This window comes from Hypanus sabinus, chromosome 9, assembly GCF_030144855.1.
Source record: "Hypanus sabinus isolate sHypSab1 chromosome 9, sHypSab1.hap1, whole genome shotgun sequence".
In the NCBI taxonomy this organism is placed as follows: Eukaryota; Metazoa; Chordata; class Chondrichthyes; order Myliobatiformes; family Dasyatidae; genus Hypanus; species Hypanus sabinus.
Window position 1 is genome coordinate 5,927,653 of NC_082714.1, and position 20,160 is coordinate 5,947,812.

The window sequence follows — 20,160 nt, forward strand, 5'->3', positions numbered from 1 at the left end:
GGCAGCTTATTTACGTTTACATTTTAATACTTTGTAACTTTAATAGAATCCACAACCTATGGACTCACTGCTATTATTTATTTATTTATTTATTATTATATTTGAACAAATCGTCTTATTTTGCAAACAGGTTGTTTGTCACTTTATGTGCGGTTTTTCATTGATTTGTTGTAGTTCTTTGTTCTACTGTTAATGCCCGCAGGAATCTCAGTGCAGTCGATGGTAGACGTTCCTGATAGTAAATTTACTTTGAACTTCGAACAATCACCGGAACACGTTAACTGATTTTGGGCTTAAATTCTTACTCTCTTTCTTCTCAGAATATCCACATAATTTAGTCATCAGTCCCCAGTTTATTTCTGATGCCTTGTCCCGGGGTTGGTCTGTCCGGATGAGAACAGCGGACGGAACGGTTTCCGTCGCCCTCCGGACTGAGGGATCGGCGGGTCTGTTACCGAGAGGGAATGTAGTCGGGAAGAGACACGAAACACCGCACCTCACTCGTCGGAGTTCAGGCTGAGGAACGGAGTGGTCAAGTCACAAAACTCTTCCGGCTCGGTAAATGGCGACGTCTGCATTCTCCTGGCTTTCCACACCCCATTCCGACTTACTTGCAGCTCAGTCGTAGTTCCATTCCCCCGCCTGAAGTAACTCACTACCCTGACGCACTCGGCTCCCTGCTCTTGGTGCCTCAGGACCACCTGATCTCATTCATTGGTAGATTTCCCTTTGAACCTTACTGGACAGCAATAGGTTGAAAGAGTTAATATCGAGAGAGGCAGAGGATGATTTTACCGTTTAACTGTTTTAATATTTGACGGGTACTTGGATACTGATGAAGCTTTGACAGCAATGAATCTCTGCGGTGTGATTTCCGCATCACAACTCACTGCCTGTGGCTCCCAGTGCAAGGAGAGGGTATTCAGTTGGGGTAATCTACGAGGATCTCTCTTTTCAGTATTGGCTCTGCTAGAGGGACATCAATTGCAGGGAGGTAAGAGAAGGTCTTGAATCTCTGGAATTTGTTGCCACTGAGAGTTGTGGAGGCCAGAATATTATCTGTATTTAAGGCAAAAATTTATAGGTTCCTGTTTTGTAAGAGAGCTGATAGTTACAAGGAGACGGCAGGGAGAAAATCAGAGATTTTCTGAATAGCAGAGGAGATTTGATGGTTAAAATTGCCAGATACGCCATGACTTGGAATGGCAACTGCTCTGCCTAAGAAAAAAATCCAGAGAATTCAGAACCAGTTTTGTTATCACTGCCTTGTATCATTTGTTGTTCTACGGCAGCAGTATAGAGTAAAAACATAAAATTACTATCAATTGATGGTAGCGTAGTGGTTAGCATGTTGCTAATACAGACTTGACTGGCTGAATGGCCTAATTCTGCTCCTACGTTTTATGGTCTTAAAGCTTGGGGCATTAGACTTTGCAATTCAGTTCTAGCGCCTTCTGGAGGAGGTTGTATGTCCTCCCCCGAACACATGGGTTTCCTCTGGGTGCTCCAGTTTCCTCCCACATTCCAAAGACATACCAGTTAGTAGGTTAATTGGTCACTGTAAATTGTCTCGTGGTTAAGCTAGAGTTAAATTGGTGGGCCGGAAGGTCCTGTTCTGCACTGTATCCCTAAATCAAACCTATAGATAGATGGACTAATAAATAACTAGTGCCAAAGAAAGGAATGATGAGGTCATGTCACGGGTTCATGGAAATCTGATGGTGCAGGGGAAGAAGCTGCTCCTAAGTAAGTTGATGCCATAGTTCAGCACGTCACAGAAACCAGCCTCCCTTCATGGCCACTATCTAATCTTCTCACTGCCTCGGTAAAGTGACCAGGATAATCAAAAACCTCATCCACCCCAGACATTCTCTTTTCTCACATCTCCCGCTGGGCAGGGGATGCAAAAGCCAGTACTGCTACTTCCAGGCCCACAGATTAATGTTGGATCTGTCAGCAGCAGAATCCATTACCAGGGACCCCCACCACCCAGGCCATGCTCTCTTCTTGCTGCTGCTATCAGATAGGAAGTACAGGAGCCTCAGGACCCACACTACCAGGTTCAAGAACAGTTACTACCCCTCAACCATCAGGCTCTTGAACCAGAGGGGATAACTTCACTTGCCCCATCATTGAAATGTTCCTACAACCTAGAGACTCACTTTCAAGGATTCTTCATCTCACATTCTTAAGATTTAGTTCTTACTTATTTATTATTATTCTTTCTTTCTTTATGTATTAGCACAGTCTGTTGTCTTTTGCACACAGGTTGAACAGCCAGTTGGTGCCTGACCTGGCCAATGGAACCCTAACCCTTCCGTTGATTCTATTACGGATTTATTGAGAATGCCCACGAGATGATGAATCTCCAGGCTGTATTTGGTGATATACTGTTGCACTTTGATATAAATTTACTTTAAACTTTGTTAATTCTGTTACAGGCTCTCGGTCATCGAAAAGATGGAGCAGCACCTTGATCTCAGTGGTGCTTCCGGCTGCAGAGCAGACAATGTGCTAGAGAGTCCGAGGAGAGTGCAGCATGCCAACACGGGCAGGCACTGCTCTTCACACCAGAACACGGGAGATGGATGCGCACGTTGCCTGTCTGTGTTCCCAAGACATTACGATCAGAGGTTTCCTGACTACAGGCAGCCTGTCGAGATCGGCTGCTTCTCACTAGACTCTCACCGGCAACTCTTTAACGACGACAGACAGCTGAAGTACTGTCGGGTGCCGTCCCACAAGCAGCTGAACTTCAACTTGCGAGACGGCTTCAAAGACAGGTTTATAAAAAGGAATGAGGACATTAAGGAGAAACTGGATCACATCCTGAGGTGGATTTTACTCAACAGGCATAAATTCCCCACAGTGACTAGAGATAACAGCTCCCCAGCTGGGAAAAAGTAAGTTCAAAGAGTGATCATGTGCATTACTCCAACTTTCTGCATTTCCTTCTGCCTCTTCACTGTTGAAAGATGCTGGGATTTAAACATTAAGTTGTAGCCCTTATTTGTCACATGTCCATTGAAACACACAGTGAAATACTTTGTTTGCATCAACAACCAGCACAGTCCGAGGATGTGCTGGGGGCAGCCCGCAAGTGTCACCATGCTCCCGGTGCCAATGTAGCAAACTAACCGATTCGTCTTTGGGGTGTGGGAGGAAACCAGAGCATCTGAGGAAACCCACACGGTCATGGGAAGAACGTACAAACTCCTGCCAGACAGTGGCGGGAATGACAGCCACTGCTGTAGAGCGACTGTGCAGATCGTAAGGATGCTGTGCCTCCTTTACTGCAACGCCAGGAATTTCTTTCTTTCTTTTTTGCATTACTTACTAAATTTAATTTATATATATTTCTTATTGTAACTTATCATTTTTTTAATGTTATGCATTGTTTTCTACTGCTGCTGCAAAACAACAAATTTCACAATATATGCCGGTGATATTAAACCTGATTCTGAGTTAATGAAAGTTCACAGAGAAAAAAAGGTGATTGGACAAACATATGTAAAGGAAGCTAAAACCATTAAAATAGAACAAAATTAACAATCTCAACCCTAATCCAGCAGCGTTCTATGTTATTTGATTGTCAGCATGCTCAAGATGGGCTGAAGGGCCTGCGCCTGAGGTGTATGACTATGATGTAGTGGTTAGCATAACACTGTCCAGCACCAGCAATCACCAATCATAGCTCCAGTCCCATCGCTGTCAGTAAGGAGTCTGTACGTTCTCCCCGTCAGTGTACACACTCCAAAGATGGATGGTTAGGGTTGGTGAGTTGTGGGCGTGCAACACTTGCGGGCTGCCCCAGCGCATTCTCTGACTGTATTGGTCATTGACACAGACAACACAGTTCACTGTATATTTTGGTGCACATAATTCTAATTTGATGCAATAAATCTAATCTACCTTTAGTATTCGGCCCTGTGTTTAACACGCACCCTGCCAGCTCAGCTGCCTTTTTTCCCTTTACAACATCTCCACTGCAGCATTACAAACTAAATGTTTTGTTGGTCAGTATTGGGACGCCACGATAGTGTGATGGTTAACGTGACAGTGTTACAGCTCAGAGTGCAATTCTATCATCGTTCATAACGGAGTCTGGACGCCTCCTAATAGAACGTGTGGTTCCCTCCGGGTGCTCTGGTTTCCTCCCACAGTCCAAAGCAGTGTAGGCTAGTAGGCGAATCGGTCATTGTAAATTGTCGTGATTGGGCTGGGGTTAAATCGGGGGTTACTGGGCTGTGCAGTTCAAAGAGCCAGAAGAGTCTGTTCTTCACTGAATCTCAACAAATTAAATAAATATAACTTTTCTTAAGTTCTACTGATTTTCTGTCCCTGTAAATCCTTGCAAAAATGAATCTCAAAAGTAGTATATGGTTACATTTCTGTTCAAAAAATGTTCAAAGGTAAATTTATTATCAAAGTACAACTAGATCACCTTATACTACCGAGATAAACTTTCCTGCAGGCATTTACAAGAAAATAAAGAAATAGAATAGTATTAATGAAAAACTATACCTAAACAAAAATTGACAAACAACCAACGTGCAAAAGAAGACAAATCATGCAAATAATTTAAAAAGTAAATAAATAATATCAAGAACACAAGTTGTAGAGTTCTTCAAAGTGAGTTCAGTGATGGGGTGAATGAAGTTATCCACACTGGTTCAAGAGCCTGATGGTTGAGGGGTAATAACTGTTCCTGAGCCTGGTGGTGTGAGTCCTGAGGCTCTTGGCCTGATGATACTCGTGAGAAGAGAGCGTGGCCTGGGTGGTCAGGGTCCTTCATGATGGGTGTTGCTTTGCCTGTGACAGCGTTCTGTGTAGATGAGTTCAGTGATGGGGAGGGATGTAATTTGCCTGTGATGGATGTACTTTGATAAAAATATTCAATTTTGACCTTAAATGTTTCCTCCTCCATACATCTATATCTGCCGGCTGGGCTGGTGGCGTAGTGGCATCAGCACTGGACTTTGGACCGAAGGTTCCTGAGTTCGAATCCAGTCGACTCCAAAAAACCTGGAGAGGGATGGGCTCCGCCAGGTTTCAGATGCCCGAGACATGTTGTATGATGAGCTATCACCAAAAAGATAGGTGCAAAATGCTTGTCATGACAGCACCCCGATGGCTCCACCAGGAGTTAAGGAGTTAACCTGTATCTGCCTGTCTGTGTGTGTATGTTTGTTTATTTTACAACACGGTAACAGGCCCCTCCGGCCCAATGAGCCCCATTACACCCATGTGACCAATTAACCTACTGGTCCCTGTATCTTTGGGAACTGGAGCACCTGGAGGAACCCACACAGTCACAGGGAGGACATATGAAGTCCTTGCGTACAGTGCCGGGAGTCGAACCCGGGTCGAAGCCTTACTTTGCACTTGCTGGTACAATTGTCTCTTTTTTTTTGTAGTCAGCTGCACACGGACTTCATCACGTGGAGAGGACATCTGACAAAAATTCTCACCACGCCTTATGAGAACAGAGAGGGCTGGTTGATGGCCGTGACGCTGTTTAACAGAACATATTACATGAGCGAGGTGGAGACTGAGGAGGCGAGGCGCCAGAGAGAGCAGCGGACCGAACAGCAAGAGGAGCTGATGTACGGAGGGTACAAGTTTGAGCAGTACTTGTGTGCAGGTAGGAGACTGATCCAAAACTACCAGGCCCTCGTGTCGGACTAGGTTTTAGGTTAATGCATTTGATCTGATGAAACCAGAAAATTTTGACTAGTAACAAGAATAATGAAAGGTTACGGCCCAAAACGTCGACTGTATTTTCCCCTCCACGGATGCTGCCTGACTTGCGGAGTTCCCCCAGCACGTTGTGTGTTTTGCTCTGGATTTCCAGTATCTGCAGAATCTCTTGTGCTACTGACTAGTAAGGTAACTGTTAGAATGCTTGTGTCGCAGATCCTGGTTCAGTCCTGATCACCATCACTGTTTTTGTGTAGTTTGTGTGGCTGTCTCCAAGTTCTCCACTTTCCTCCCACATCCTGAAGGGTTGGCCCACGGTAAATCAGAATCAGATTTATGATTACTGAACCTCTATGTTGTGAAATCTGTTGTTTTGCAACAACTGTACAATGCAAAGTCACAAATAAACCGTACCAAAGAAGAAAAACAAGGCAGTGTGGAAGGGTGTTTACACCATTCAGAAATCTGATGGCTGAAAGAAAAAAGCTGTTCCTGAATCATTGAGTGTGGGTCTTCAGGCTCCTGTCCCTCCCTCCTGATGGTGGGAATGAGCAGAGGATGGTGTGGGGCCTTGGCGAGGGAGAGCGTTTACTGGAAGTTAGAGAAATTATTGTTCATGCCATCAGGTTGGAGACTACCAAGACAGAATATGAAGTGCTTTTCCTCTAAGTGTTTATAGCCCAGTGGATGTGAAACAGAATAAAATAGAACTTTATAGTCATTGCTCAAGACAATGAGATTAAGGTGCTACTTCAGTCTGTGCAAAACAGATCTCTGCAAAGCATGCAGTGTGGCTTAATTTTAAAAAAACTCCCATATTTACATGCAACAAGTGACTTTGATGGCCCATAACACTCAAAGACCATTGGCAAGCTGGGGTGTAGCATTATTCAGCTGCACAATAGCCCTCTGGGAGAAACCATTTTTCTGTCTTACTGCCTTGGCTAAACCTGAGCACCAGTACCTCGACCTGGGAGTAGGGGTTAGTACATGATGAGCCACTGTTTCCAAGCCGACTGCTGCAACATGCACCTATGATGGTTAAGATCTTCAGTGGTCGGATAGCTGACAATATGCACACTGATGTCACGCATTGATCAAACTGACCCCGCGCAGATGATAACCCAAACCTCCCGGAAACGCATCCGGGCAGCAAAACCCTGGGAAACGAGGATAGGGAGATGGAAGTTTGCATTTCACTCTGTTTCATAGAACATTGCAGGCCTTTTGGCCCACAACGATGTGCCTGTTATCGTGTGAGCCAAGTCTCTGGAGAGACACTGAAGCAAGTGCATGTAGAAGCCTTTAGTCTAGCAAGATCAGTACATTCAGGCATCATGTTCGGAAAAGAGCCCTACTTGTACATGACATTTTTATATGCTGAAGATCCAAGGTAACAGGACGATTCTATAGTTACGTTGCATCTACAATGCTTCCTTTGAACTACATATAATTTTCACACACATCCACCTTCTCACCCACATTGAACATTAATCCCCATTGTCTCTCGCTGCATTCATGTATGTGCAGACATCTCAGGTGATCTGCAGCTCCAGGAAGGCCATTGTTCTGAGCTGCTTTCTCACATTCAAATCTGAAGACTGGTTGCTGATGAAATTAATATTTGTTATATACTTAACCCCAGAACACGCCACAGTGCCAATCCTTTGACCTACTCTAAGATCAACCTGGCCTTTCAAATCCTACATCGCCCTCCATTTTTCTTTCATCCACAGGCCGATCTAAGAGTTTCTTAAATATCCCTTTTGTATCTGTCTCTGTCACCACCCCTGGCAGGGTGTTCCATGTAACCATCCTCTCTCTGTAAAAGATCCACCTGACTTCCACCTTATTTACTTTCTTCTAATCTTAAACCTTAAAATGATGCCCCCTTGTGTTTAGCCATTTCTGCCCTGGGGAAATGTATCTGGGTGTCTACTCGATCTGTGCCTCTTATCTTCTTGTACACCTCTATCATGTCACCTCTCATCCTTCTCCTCTCCAGACAGAAAAGCCCCGGTTCGCTCAGCCTGTACTCAGAGACATGCTCTCCAATCCAGGCAGCATAAACATTTCATTAACACTTTAATCTAATCTAATCTAGTACTTTAATCTAATCTAATACTCTAATCTATCTAACACTTTAATCTAATGTAATCTAACCTCTTCTTTCAGATAATCCAGATGGGAGTCCGAATCCGGCCGGAGTGGTTAACACCAACGAAGCATACTGTATCGTGGTCCGGACACGACTGAACAGTCACTCCCTCGTGTTCTCCGGTGAGGTGGATTGCAAAGACATCTCCAACCCAAGGTTACAGCCCCCCCAGTGTTACCTGGAGCTGAAGACCAGCAGGGAGATCTACAACGCAAACCAACAGAGGAACTTCTTTCGGTTGGTAAAGATGAAGATGAAATCGGTTATTTCTAAGTGATCTGCCAAGCACAACAGCGGAAGGGCGGGTGTGATTTTAGAGTTCTGCAATTTCACAGGGAAGTGGGCACTACCAGCCATTCATTACCCATTCCTCCATATCCCTGAATTATTGGGTCATCGGTAAATTAGTTTATTTTGGTTGGTTGAACCAAGGTACTGTGAGAGATTTTGTTCCATGTAACATCGACAGGGATCAATTCATTTCCAACTGTGCATTGAGGTAGTACAAGGGAAAACAACAACAGAAGGCAAACAAAGTGTAACAGTTACAGAGAAACTGCAGTGTAGGCAGACCATAGGATATAGAAGCAGAATTAGGCCATTTGGTCTTCTCTGACATTCCACCATGGATGGTTTATTATCCCTCTCAATCCCATTCTCCTGCTTTCCCTCTGTAACCTTTGATGTCCTGACTAATCAAGAACCTGTCAACCTCCACTTTAAATGTACCCACTGTATTGTGCCGATCCATTAACGTTCTCCAAGATCAATCTAACTCTAACCTTTGACAGCTTTACTAATCAAGTATCTATCAACCTCAGTTTTAATATACCCAATGACTGATTCACCGCCCTTTGGCTAAAGAAATTCCTCCTCATCTCTGTTCTAAATGGGAGTCCCTCTATTCTGAGGCTGTGCTCTCTGATCCTAGATGCTCCCATTATTGAAAATATCCTCTCCACATTCTCTCTATCTATGCATTTAAATATTTGGTAGGTTTCAATGAGATTTATATCCCCCCCCCACCCCAAAACTCCAGCAAGTACTGCGAGTGACTGTTAGAGCAAGGTGGTGTAGCAATGATAGGTGATCCACAGATGGAAATCAGAGTATGGAATGCAGAACAGTAAGGAACAGGCACTTTGTCCGCAAAGTCTGTGCAGAGCATGACACCAATTTAAACTAATCCCATCTGCCTGTACGTCCCTATCTCCCTCCATTCCCTGCCTGTACAAATGCCAGTGTAAATACAGTCGGCCCTCCGTATCCATGGGGGTTTGGTTCCAGGACACCCCGCGGATACCAAGTTCTGGGATGCTCAAGCCCCTTAAATAAAATGGCGTAGTATTTGCATGTAACCTACGCACATCCTCCCATATACTTTAAATCATCTCTAGATTACTTATTATACCTAATACAATATAAATGCTATGTAAATAGTTGTTATACTGCATTGTTTAGGGAATAATGGCAAGAGAAAAAGTCTGCACATGCGCAAATAATGAGTGCTGGAGAGAGAACTTCTTGGTTTGTTTTTAGATCCCGATCTGCGGTTGGTTGAATCCGCAGATACGGAGCGCGGACTGTACCTCCTAAATATGGTGAGACGCGAGTACTGCAGATGCTGGAAATCTAGACTAACACACACAATGTGCTGGAGGATCTCCGCAGGTTTGGCAGCCCCTGTAGATGGGAATATACAGCCTTACAATGACCCCTTTTCCCATCTTCCACCCTTCTCATCTTTTTGGACAACCCCACCTTGGTCTTCTACCCGCTCTGGGTCTTTTTGTTTCTGACTGCTGATGAGCCATCAACCGTCTTGTCTTTAACACTCCTCTCTCCAATTCGAACTTCACTCCCCCAGTCCTGATGAGGGTCTCAGCCCAAAGTGTCGACTGCTTATTCCCATCCGTAGATGCTGCCTGATCTGCAGCATTTTGTGTGTATTGCTCTTAAATATTGCTATCGTGACTGCTGCCACCAGCTCCCCTGACAGCAAGTTCCAGGCACCCAGTGCTGTCCACGTTTACAGCAAACCCTAGCTCCCATGTCTCCTTTAAACTTACCACTCCTTATCTTCAATCTCTGCTGTCTGGTATTTGACATTTTTCTGACTTACTTCAGCCCATCACCCCTACTGGGGCGGAAGCCATCAACAGCAGCTCACCAGGGTTAACTCTCCAGGGCCAGTCTTTCACATTATCCCCAGGTGTAGCCCATCTTTAGAGATCCTTCCTCTCCCAGGTATGAGCTCTTTGCAGTTTCTGTAGCTCTGGATTTTCATGGGATGGAGTTACTAGCCCCATGCCCAACCCTCCCTTCTCAGCCGGGGTTCGGACTGTCCATAGTGGAAACACAGAAAACCTACAGCACAACACAGGCCCTTCAGCCCACAAAGCAGTGCCGAACATGTCCTTACTTTAGAAATTACCTAGGGTTACCCATAGCCCTCTAGTTTTCTGAGCTCCATGTACCTGTCCAGGAGTCTCTTAAAAGACTCTATTATCCGTCTCCACCACGGCCATTGGCAGCCCATTCCACGCACTCACCACTCTCTGCGTAAAAAAAACTTACCCTGGCATCTCCTCTGTACCTACTTCCAAGCACCTTAAAACTGTGCCCTTTCTTGCTAGCTATTCCAGCCCTGGGAAAAAGCCTCTGACTATCCACACAATCAATGTCACTTATCTTATACACCTCTATCAGGTCACCTTTCACCCTCTGTCACTCCAAGGAAGAAAGGCCAAGTTCACTCAACCCATTCTCATAAGGCATGCTCCCCAATCCAGGCAACATCCTTGTAAATCTCCTCTGTACATTTCTATAGTTTCCACATCCTTCCTGTAGTGAGGTGACCAAAACTGAGCATAATACTCCCAAGTGGGGTCTGACCAGTGTCCTATTTCATTTCAAAATCTTTTTATTAATTATTATTGAAGATTAACAAAAAAAAGATACATTGAGTCAATATGTCATTATATACAATAAAGAATTATACTAGCAAATAGCTGATTAACAAAGCTAAGCAATAATAATAAGAGAATAACAATATCAATAATAAGAGAAAATAAATTGTTAAGAATTTTTTTGAAGGAAAAAGAAGGGAAAAAAAGAACCCCTGCTAACAAAAAAACCCCCTACTAACTGAAAAAAAAACAAACAAAAAAAAACCATTGGGAGCATAACTCTGAAGCTATACATCATACAAGCTTCAGTAGAAAAAAAAACAATCGGCCAATTCAAATCCATTTTTTAAAAAATCAGAAGGAAACCATATTAATTAACTAAATGAAATGATAGTAGCGGGCGAATGAACTCCACCTTTTCTCAAAATCAAATTGAGGATTGAAAGTTAGACTTCTGATTTTCTCCAAACTAAGACATAGCATCACCTGAGAAAACCGCTGTATCAAAGTAGGAGCAGAAACATCTTTCCATTTCAACAAAATCGCCCTTCTGGCCAATAATGTAACGAATGCAATTATATGTTGGTCTGATGGAGAAATACCATGATTATATTGAGGCACTATACCAAATAAAACTGTCAATTTATTAGGTTGTAAATTAATTTTTAAAACTTTAGAAATTGTAGAGAAAATAGACTTCCAAAAATGTTTCAGTACTGAACATGACCAAAGCATATGTGTCAATGTGGCTGTCTCGGGTCTACATCTATCACATTGACTATCAACATTAGAAAACATTTTTGACAGTCTCTCCTTTGTTAAATAGTAATGATGTACAATTTTAAATTGAATTATAGAGTGATTGGCACAGATCGAAGAATAGCTAAGAGTTAACAGTTACATTTAACTTCATTATTAGGAGCTTCTTTACCTGTACAACCAGCCAAAATTATTAATTTAAATTCATATCCTGTGATTAAGCAGTCATTACGAATTTGGTTCCAGTTTCGTAACTTTTTTAATCTTAAAATATTTGAACTTTTCAGTTTAATTTATCGAAATTATTTATTTAAATGTTCATTAAGTGATCCTTCTTTTTGAAGGAATAAAGGGGTTTATTCCTTCATGGATCTGTTCCAGGATGGCCGATTGATGTCTTTTGAGAAATTAGTAACTAAATACTCTCTCTCATATTCACATTACCTGCAATATCTTCGGGTCAGACACTTCTTACAAAAAAACTTAAATAATTTTCCATATATACAAGATTCTGACCTGTTAGATATTATTTTAAAAACGAATCCTTTCGTGAAGGGTTTTATTGGGAAAAATTATAATTTATTGTTACAACAGCACAATTACCCTTCACTTAAGATTAAGCAAGATTGGGAGAGAGAGCTTAACATGACCCTGATAACAGAAGATTGGTTGTGGATTTTAAAGTTGGTTAACTCTTCTTCGACCAGGGTCCTATATAGCTGCAACATTACCTCTCGGCTCCTAAACTCAATCCCACGATTGATGAAGGCCAATGCACTGTATGCTTTCTTAACGACAGAGTCAACCTGCACAACAGCTTTGAGTGTCCTATGGATTTGGAAGCCAGGATCCTCTGATGCTCCACACTCCCAAGAGCCTTACCATTGATACAATATTCTGCCATCTTATTTGACCTACCAAAATGAACCACCTCACGCTTATCTGGGTTGAACTCTATCTGCCACTTCTCAGCCCAGTTTTGCATCCTTTCAATGCCCTGCTGTAACCTCTGACAGCCCTCCACACTATCCACAACACACCCAACCTTTGTGTCATCAGCAAATTTACTAATCCATCTCTCTACTTCTTCATCCAGATCATTTATAAACATCATGAAGAGGAGGGGTCTCAGAACAGATCCCTGAGGCACACCACTGGTGACTGACCTCTGTATGACCCATCTACAACCATTCTTTGCCTTCGGTGGGCAAGCCAGTTCTGGATCCACAAAGCAAAGTCCCCTTGAATCCCATGCCTCCTTACTTTCTCAATAAACCTTGTGGAGTTTGGACATTTTTCACCCTGGGGAAAGGACTTGACTACCTACTGTACTGATGTCTCCTATAGTTTCCTGTGCTCCTGGCAGGTCAGCCATCAGCTTCCGACATTACATTCCAGCATAACATTTGCTAATTTACTGTGTCCAATGCTCCCAGTGCAGCCTCCTCTACATTGACGAGACCCGACGTAAATTGGGGGGGGGGAGGCTTTGTCAGGCACTTCCATTCCATCCATCAAAAGCAGAATTTCTCAGTGGCTAACCACTCCACTTCCTATCCCCATTCCGGTTCCGCCATGTTGGTCCACCGCCTCCTGTCCTGCCAGCGAGGCCGTTCTCAGGGTTGAGAAGCAGCACCACATATTCCATCTGGGTCGCCTCCTTCCTGATGGTATGCTCATCAGTTTCTCCTTCCAGTAATCATTTGTCCCTCCCCCTTCCCTCTTCTGTTATTTCCTACTCTACCTCAGTATTTTTGTTCTCTTTTTGTGTTGCTTATTTAATTTCATACAAATATTTCTTATTGTAATTCTATAATTTCATACATACTGTCCTGCTGCCACAAAACAACAAATTTCACTGTGTATTAAACCTGGTTCTGATCCTGATGCTGAGTTCCTCCAACAGTGTGTGTGCATTGCGCTGGATTTCCAGCATCTGCAGAATCTCCTGAGTGGACAAGAGTCGGGAGTTTTGTGTTTAAAATGTAGAGCTGACAATGAGGGCTGTGTCATCGGGCAGAGGAAAGTAGAACAGAGATATTTTATGTAGAGATCACAATCAGGTTTATCAGTGACTCTGGTTCCAGTACCCCCTGCATCTAATAAAGTGGACACTGAGTGCATGTTGATATTTTGTTGTTTGAAAGCAGTGGCACATTGCAGTACAGAAAGTGCTTATGTTACCATAAATAGTGTAAACGACATGACACAATTCAACACAAGAATGTGAAGAGAATGAAGGGATATGGAGAATACACAGGGTACAGATGAGGAAATTTAGTATAAATTGGTCCTTCCCCTTCCCTCTTCTATTCCCCACTCTAGCCTCTTGCCCCATCTCCTCACCTGCCTATCACCTCCCCCTGAGGTGCCTCCTCCTTCTCTTTCTCCCATGGTCCACACTCCTTCTCCAGCCCTTGACCTTTCCCACCTGCCTGGCTTCACCTGTCTCCTTCCAGTTAGCCTCCTTCCCTTCCCCCTACCTTTTTATTCTGGCATCTTCCCCCTTCCCTTTCGGACAGTTTACTCGTTGCTGTAGATTCTGCCTGGCCTGCAGCATTTTGTGATGTTGAACAGAACAAAGGAAACTGGAATTGCTGACCATGCTCACCTTGTCTCTGTAGATTTAAACTCCTCAAATGGTGGGCACAGTCTTTCTTGCCAGGAGTCCCTCGGATCATCGCGGGTTTTCGGGATGATAATGGCACGGTGGTCTCGCTTCAGACTTTTGAAACGATGAAGATTCATCAGCTGGTCAAGGTATACGATCGAAAAAAAGTTTAGATAGTGAAAACCTGAAACAAATATTGGTGGGTCAAGAGTGTCTTTGGAAAGAGGTCAGCCATTTGGGTGGGGCTGGGATTAGTCAGATTGGGTCAGGGTGGGGCTGGGATTTGTCAGATCGGGTCAGGGTGGGGTTGGGATTGGTCAGATTAGGTCAGGGTGGGGCTGGGATTGGTCAGATCGGGTCAGGGTGGGGCTTGGATTGGGTCAGGGTGGGGTTGGGATTGGTCAGATTAGGTCAGGGTGGGGCTGGGATTGGTCAGATCGGGTCAGGGTGGGGCTCGGATTGGTCAGATCGCGTCAGGGTGGGGCTCGGATTGGTCAGATCGCGTCAGGGTGGGGCTCAGATTGGTCAGATTGGGTTAGAGTGGGGCTGGGATTAGGTCAGGTCGGGTCAGGGTGGGGTTGGGATTGGTCAGGTTGGGGCTGGGATTGGTCAGATTGGGTCAGGCTGGGGCTGGGATTGGTCAGATCGGGTCAGGGTGGGGCTGGGATTGGTCAGATTGGGTCAGGCTGGGGCTGGGATTAGTCAGTGGATCAGGGTGGGGCTCGGATTGGTCAGGGTTGGATTGGTCAAATGATAGGTTGAAGGTGGGTTGGGTTTTGTTTGATCAGGGTGGGGTCAGGTTCTAGCTTTGCATCTAAACATCTGTTTTGAATCAGGTTTGATTAATCTCCCATGGGGTATCAAATTCCAACTGCAATGTATAACGGTAGGATCACTTGGTTGTGCCCCATTGCTATGGTGGAGTTTCCTTGGAGAACTGGATTGATCTTGTTTGACTTCTGGACAAATAACTCTGTCAACGCTAAAGGACATGCTCTCCCTCTGCTTCCCTCTCTCACAGAACGAGCGGAACAGCTGGAAGCCTGCAGTCTGCCTCAACTTCTGTGACGCATTCCTGTCCTTTGTGAAGAAGGTGGTGACTCAGGACAATCCCCGGTAAAAATCCTTTACTGTCCTATAGCTGTCTCAGAAGCCTGCATGTGGGGAGGAGCTTCATTCCATTCAGAATCAGAATCAGGTTTAGTATCATCAACTCCCAGTGCTGATCAAAGGATTCAGCCCGAGTTATCGGCAGCTTTTTCATATCCAGAGATGCTACCTGACTAGCTGAATTCCTCCAGCATTCGTGTGTGTGACTCTGGATTTCCAGCAGCTCATGCGTTTATGTCCGGAAATCTGTTGTTTTGCAACTGCAGTGCAGAGCAAAGACTATGAATTACGAGCACTTTCTCCCTGAATCCAGTTGCAAAAGGGGAGATTTTCCAGTGGCCACCCATTTCAATTTGACTCCCCATTCCCATTCTGATGTGTCAGTCCATGCCTTCTTTTCTGCCACAATGAGGCCACTATCGTGTTGGAGGGGCAACAACTTGTATTCTGTCTGGGTAGCCACTGACCTGATGGCATGAACATTGATTTCTCCAAATTCCAGCAATACCCCCCCCCCCGCCCCATTTCAATTCTCTATTCTGGCTCCCCTCTTACCCTTTCTCCTCACCCATGCATCACCTCCTTCTGGTGCCCCTCCTCCTTCCTTTTCTTTCATGGCCCACTCTCCTCTACTATTAGATTTCTTCCTCCCAGCTTCTTACTTCATTTCCTGTTTCCCACCTCTCACCTATTACCTGCCAGCTTGTAACTCCTTCCCCTCCCCCACATTTTTACTGTTCTCCTCCAGCCCCAATGAAGGGTTTCAGCTCAAAACGTCGACTGTTTATTCCTCTCCATAGATGCTGCCTGACTTGTTGATTTCCTCCAGCACTTTGTGTGTGTTGATCAAAATTTCCTTGCAGAGTCTCACCTGCCCGAAGCGAATGAAGGCACCAGTAACTCATCTTTTGCCCCTTCTCCTGTCAGTAGAAGCAATTCTGCCAGGTTTAGTAGCTAAGCCACAGTGAAGGCCAGGAGCTGGACTTGGTTGTCAGAGGCTATTTGAGACACACACCATTGAGAGCATTTAGTAGGCAGTGGGAGCTTGTCCTCATTACCACCCCCGGCTATAATAACCTTAACGAACCAGTCAATGCATTGATTCAATTCATGAACCTAATGTTAAGTGGTCTATGCCAAACATTGTTAAAAATTAATCTGCAAACATTGACCCGAATCTGTTCAAACCTCAATGTCCATGATAGAATGTGGAATCAAATCCTTTTAAATTTGTGGTCCAGTTGAGACAGACTTTCAGTGAACCAGCAATGGCTTCTGAGTACACACAGAGGGGAGGAAACTGGGACTAACTAGCATTCTAACTAATTAACTAGTATTACTTTGAGTCAGAAAGTCATAGCAGTAGAGCGATTACTCAAGTCGAGTACAATGTTCTCCTCAGAGGTTGTCTATTGGTGGGTCCTCAGGCGACTGCAGAGGCCGATCCAGGATCCACATATTCTGGTGCCGTGTGGGCAAGAGTAAGTGGTGACTGTGGTTACTGGTTACTCAGTCTTTCCTTTCACAGCTGCTGCTTATTCTTTGCATCACACCGGAGGTCGTTCTCATGTCACGCAGCTCCCTCTTGAACAGATTTCCTCCAGGTGTTTCTATTGAGTACAATGTCTTCCCAGTTTTTACATGTAACATTGACTTTCTTCAGGCTGATTTTGATATCATCTTTGAAACGTTTCCTCTGCCCACCATGGACACTCCTCAATTCTGAGGCTGTGTCCTCTGGTTGTAGACTCTCCCACCATAGGAAACATCCTGTCCACATCCACTCTATCGAGGCCTTTCACCATTCAATAGGTTTCAATCAGGTCACCCCTCGTTCTTCTAAATTCCAGTGAATACAGGCCCAGAGCCATGAAATGTTCTTCATGTGACAAGCCATTCAATCCTGCAATCATTTTCATGAACCTCCTTTGAACCCTCTCCAGTTTCAGCAAATCCTTTATAAGACAAGGAGCCCAAACCTGCTCACAGCACTCCAAGTGAGGCCTCACCTGTCTCAACATTACATCCGTGCTTTTATATTCTAGTCTTGAAATGAATACTAACATTGCATTTACCTTCCTCACCAGAGACTCAATCTGCCAATTAACCTTCAGGAAATCCTGCACAAGGATTCCCGAGTCCCTTTGGACCTTAGTTTTTGTATTTTTTCTCGATTTAGAAAATAGTCAAGATTTCATTCCTTCTACCAAAGTGCGTGACCATACACTTCCTGACACTGTATTCCATCTGCCACTTCTTTGTCCATTCTCCTAATCTGTCTAAATCCTTCTATAGACTCCTAATCTTCTAAAGTCTAATGGTGGGGAGGGCTTTTCCTGTGATGTACTGTATCCACCACTTTCTGCAGACTTTTCTGTCCCTGGGCATTGGTGTTTCCACACCAGGCCTTGATGCAACCCATCCGGATACTCTCCACTGTGCATTGAAGATGTTTGTCCAAGTTTTAGGTGACATGCTAAATCTATGCTAATATCTAAGAAAGTAAAAATGCTGTTGTGCCTTTGTAATAGTATTTACATTCTATGTGCAGGATAACATTTTTTATCACCTTTCTTTTCCTTAGGATGGTGACACTGTTCTCCTGGGCGCCCGGCAAAGATATTTCATATTCAGTCCACTCAGATGGTTCATACACCTTCCTCCCTGACTGGTATGTGGAAAGTGAAATTGGACGCATAGACCCCTTGTGCACTGTTGGTGAGAAAGCCCCGACATCTGAGTCAACGTTGACAGGAAACTAGGGATGGATTTGCCACTGTAACACTACGATAGTTTAATGTAGCCAATCTGTCAAACATCCTTGTAACAATTGCCATGGCAGCATTGCAAACCTGTTCTGTGTCTGTGTGTTGTGCATAGTTTGGAGATGGCACGGACTGCACAGGCACCTCTAAGTCAACAGCCAACTCGATCTCCCTTCTCCCCTCTGCTTTTAAACCTGCAGGAACGCAGTGCTGCACTTGGCATCTTCAGAACATCTCCCTATCGGTCACATCCAGTGGCCTGAATGGCAAGTGTCACTTCGGGCAGAGCAAATGCACATGAGGTGTGGAACTGGACTTCTGGAATTCCTTATAGTCTACAAGTGTCATCTCCAATTAACTGGACTCAGAGCGCGCGCACACACACACACTTACTCCTCAATTGTACTTCATTTTACTCGTGTATAAGCAGAACAGCATGGCCCCTGTCAGCACACTGCTCTGGAACCAGGACAGAAAATTGCTATTTTTATACAGAATTGATTTATCTGTTATGTATATGGGCCATTCGGTAAATTGTATCTGTTTGAATTCCTTCTTTGAAAGATCAATCACTATTTACAGTAGAGGTGGTAATATAAATTACAAGCTGACAACCAGTGTTACTTTCATGTTAGTAAAGCAACTGTCTCTTAGTTGTTGCAAGTGTTTCACGTCCTTCCATTATTCTTATCTCGTCTGTCTCCGGCACCCTCTATTATGTCAAGGAGATCTGTGTTCTTTAAAGAACTATCTAGAAGCCTCACTTGTCTGGGTTGATTACACACTGTTGCAGTCATCCTCGCCGTCGTCTGCAGTGAGCAGGGATGGTTCTGGAGGCCTCACTTGTCTGGGTTGATTACACACTGTTGCAGTCATCCTCGCCGTCGTCTGCAGTGAGCAGGGATGGTTCTGGAGGCCTCACTTGTCTGGGTTGATTACACACTGTTGCAGTCATCCTCGCCGTCGTCTGCAGTGAGCAGGGATGGTTCTGGAGGCCTCACTTGTCTGGGTTGATTACACACTGCCCTAGGCCATTCTTGTCTGGACATTGACTTTAACCTTTGCCTTACTGCAACTCCCCCACAAGACAATAAGATAGTGGAACATGCTTGCAGTGCCTGCGAACACTGATTGGGGTTTGATTCCTGCCGCTCTCTATAAGGAGTTCATACGTTCTCCCCATGGCCGCGTGGATTTCCTCCGGGTGCTGTGGTTTCCTCCCACATTTCAAAGATTAGGTTAGGTTAGTGAGTTGTGGGTATGTTGTGTTGGCACCAGAAGAGTGGTGGGACTTGCAGGCATATTCAAAGTATTCTGGGTGTTGGCATGGGATAACACATCTCACTGTATGTTTCAGTGTACATTGATAAATAAAGCTTATCCTTTGAATTAGACCATTCAGCTCATAATGTGCCATTGGATAAGGGCTGATTTATTACCCCTCTCCACCCCATTCTCCTACCTTCTCCCAGTAACTGATGGCCTGACTAATTAATGATGCCCATGGTAGCGTAGTGTTAAGTGCCTCACTATTACAGCTCGGAGCATTACGGAGCTTTTAATTCAATTCCGGTGCCATTCTGTAAGGATATTCTGTACATCCTCCCACAGAATGAGTGGGTTTTCCCCGGGTCCCCCAGTTTAAATTTGCACCGGGTAGGTTATTGTTCGTTGTAAATTGTCCTGTGATTAGGTTAGGGTTTGTCAGGGGTCACTGGGGTGGTATGGCTTGGGGACTAAAAGGTCTCGTCCGTGCAGTATCACTAAATAAATAAAAATTTTAAAAGCCATCAACTTTTGCTTTCAATATACCCAGTGACTTGGCTTCCACAGCTGCGTGTCTCAATGAGTTCCACAGATTCACCACCCTCTGGCTAAAGAAATTCCTTCTGTTCTCTGTTCTAAATGGACACCCCTCTGTCCTGAGGCTATGCCCTCTGGTCCTAGACACCCCCACTATAGGAAACATCCTCTCCACACTCACTCTATCTAGGCATTTCAATGTTCGATAGTTTGCAATGAGATTCTCTCATTTTTCTAAACTGCAGCGAGTACAGGCCCAGGGCCATCAAAGCTTCCTCATTCTTTAACTCCTTCATTCCCAGGACAATTTTTGTGAATCTCATTTGAACCCTCTCCAATGTCAGC

General features: G+C 44.4%; 1 protein-coding gene across 1 annotated transcript; it reads left to right on the forward strand.

Annotated features, from left to right (window-relative positions):
• Positions 1–354: 354 nt before the first annotated feature.
• On the forward strand, positions 355–18,822 carry dxo (decapping exoribonuclease). The gene is made up of 7 exons (XM_059978939.1): positions 355–558; positions 2,442–2,903; positions 5,418–5,644; positions 7,876–8,095; positions 14,151–14,286; positions 15,159–15,253; positions 17,832–18,822. The coding sequence occupies exons 2-7, from the start codon at positions 2,461–2,463 to the stop codon at positions 18,007–18,009; spliced, it is 1,299 nt and encodes a 432-aa protein (XP_059834922.1). The 5' UTR covers positions 355–558; positions 2,442–2,460; the 3' UTR covers positions 18,010–18,822.
• The last annotated feature ends 1,338 nt before the right edge of the window (positions 18,823–20,160 follow it).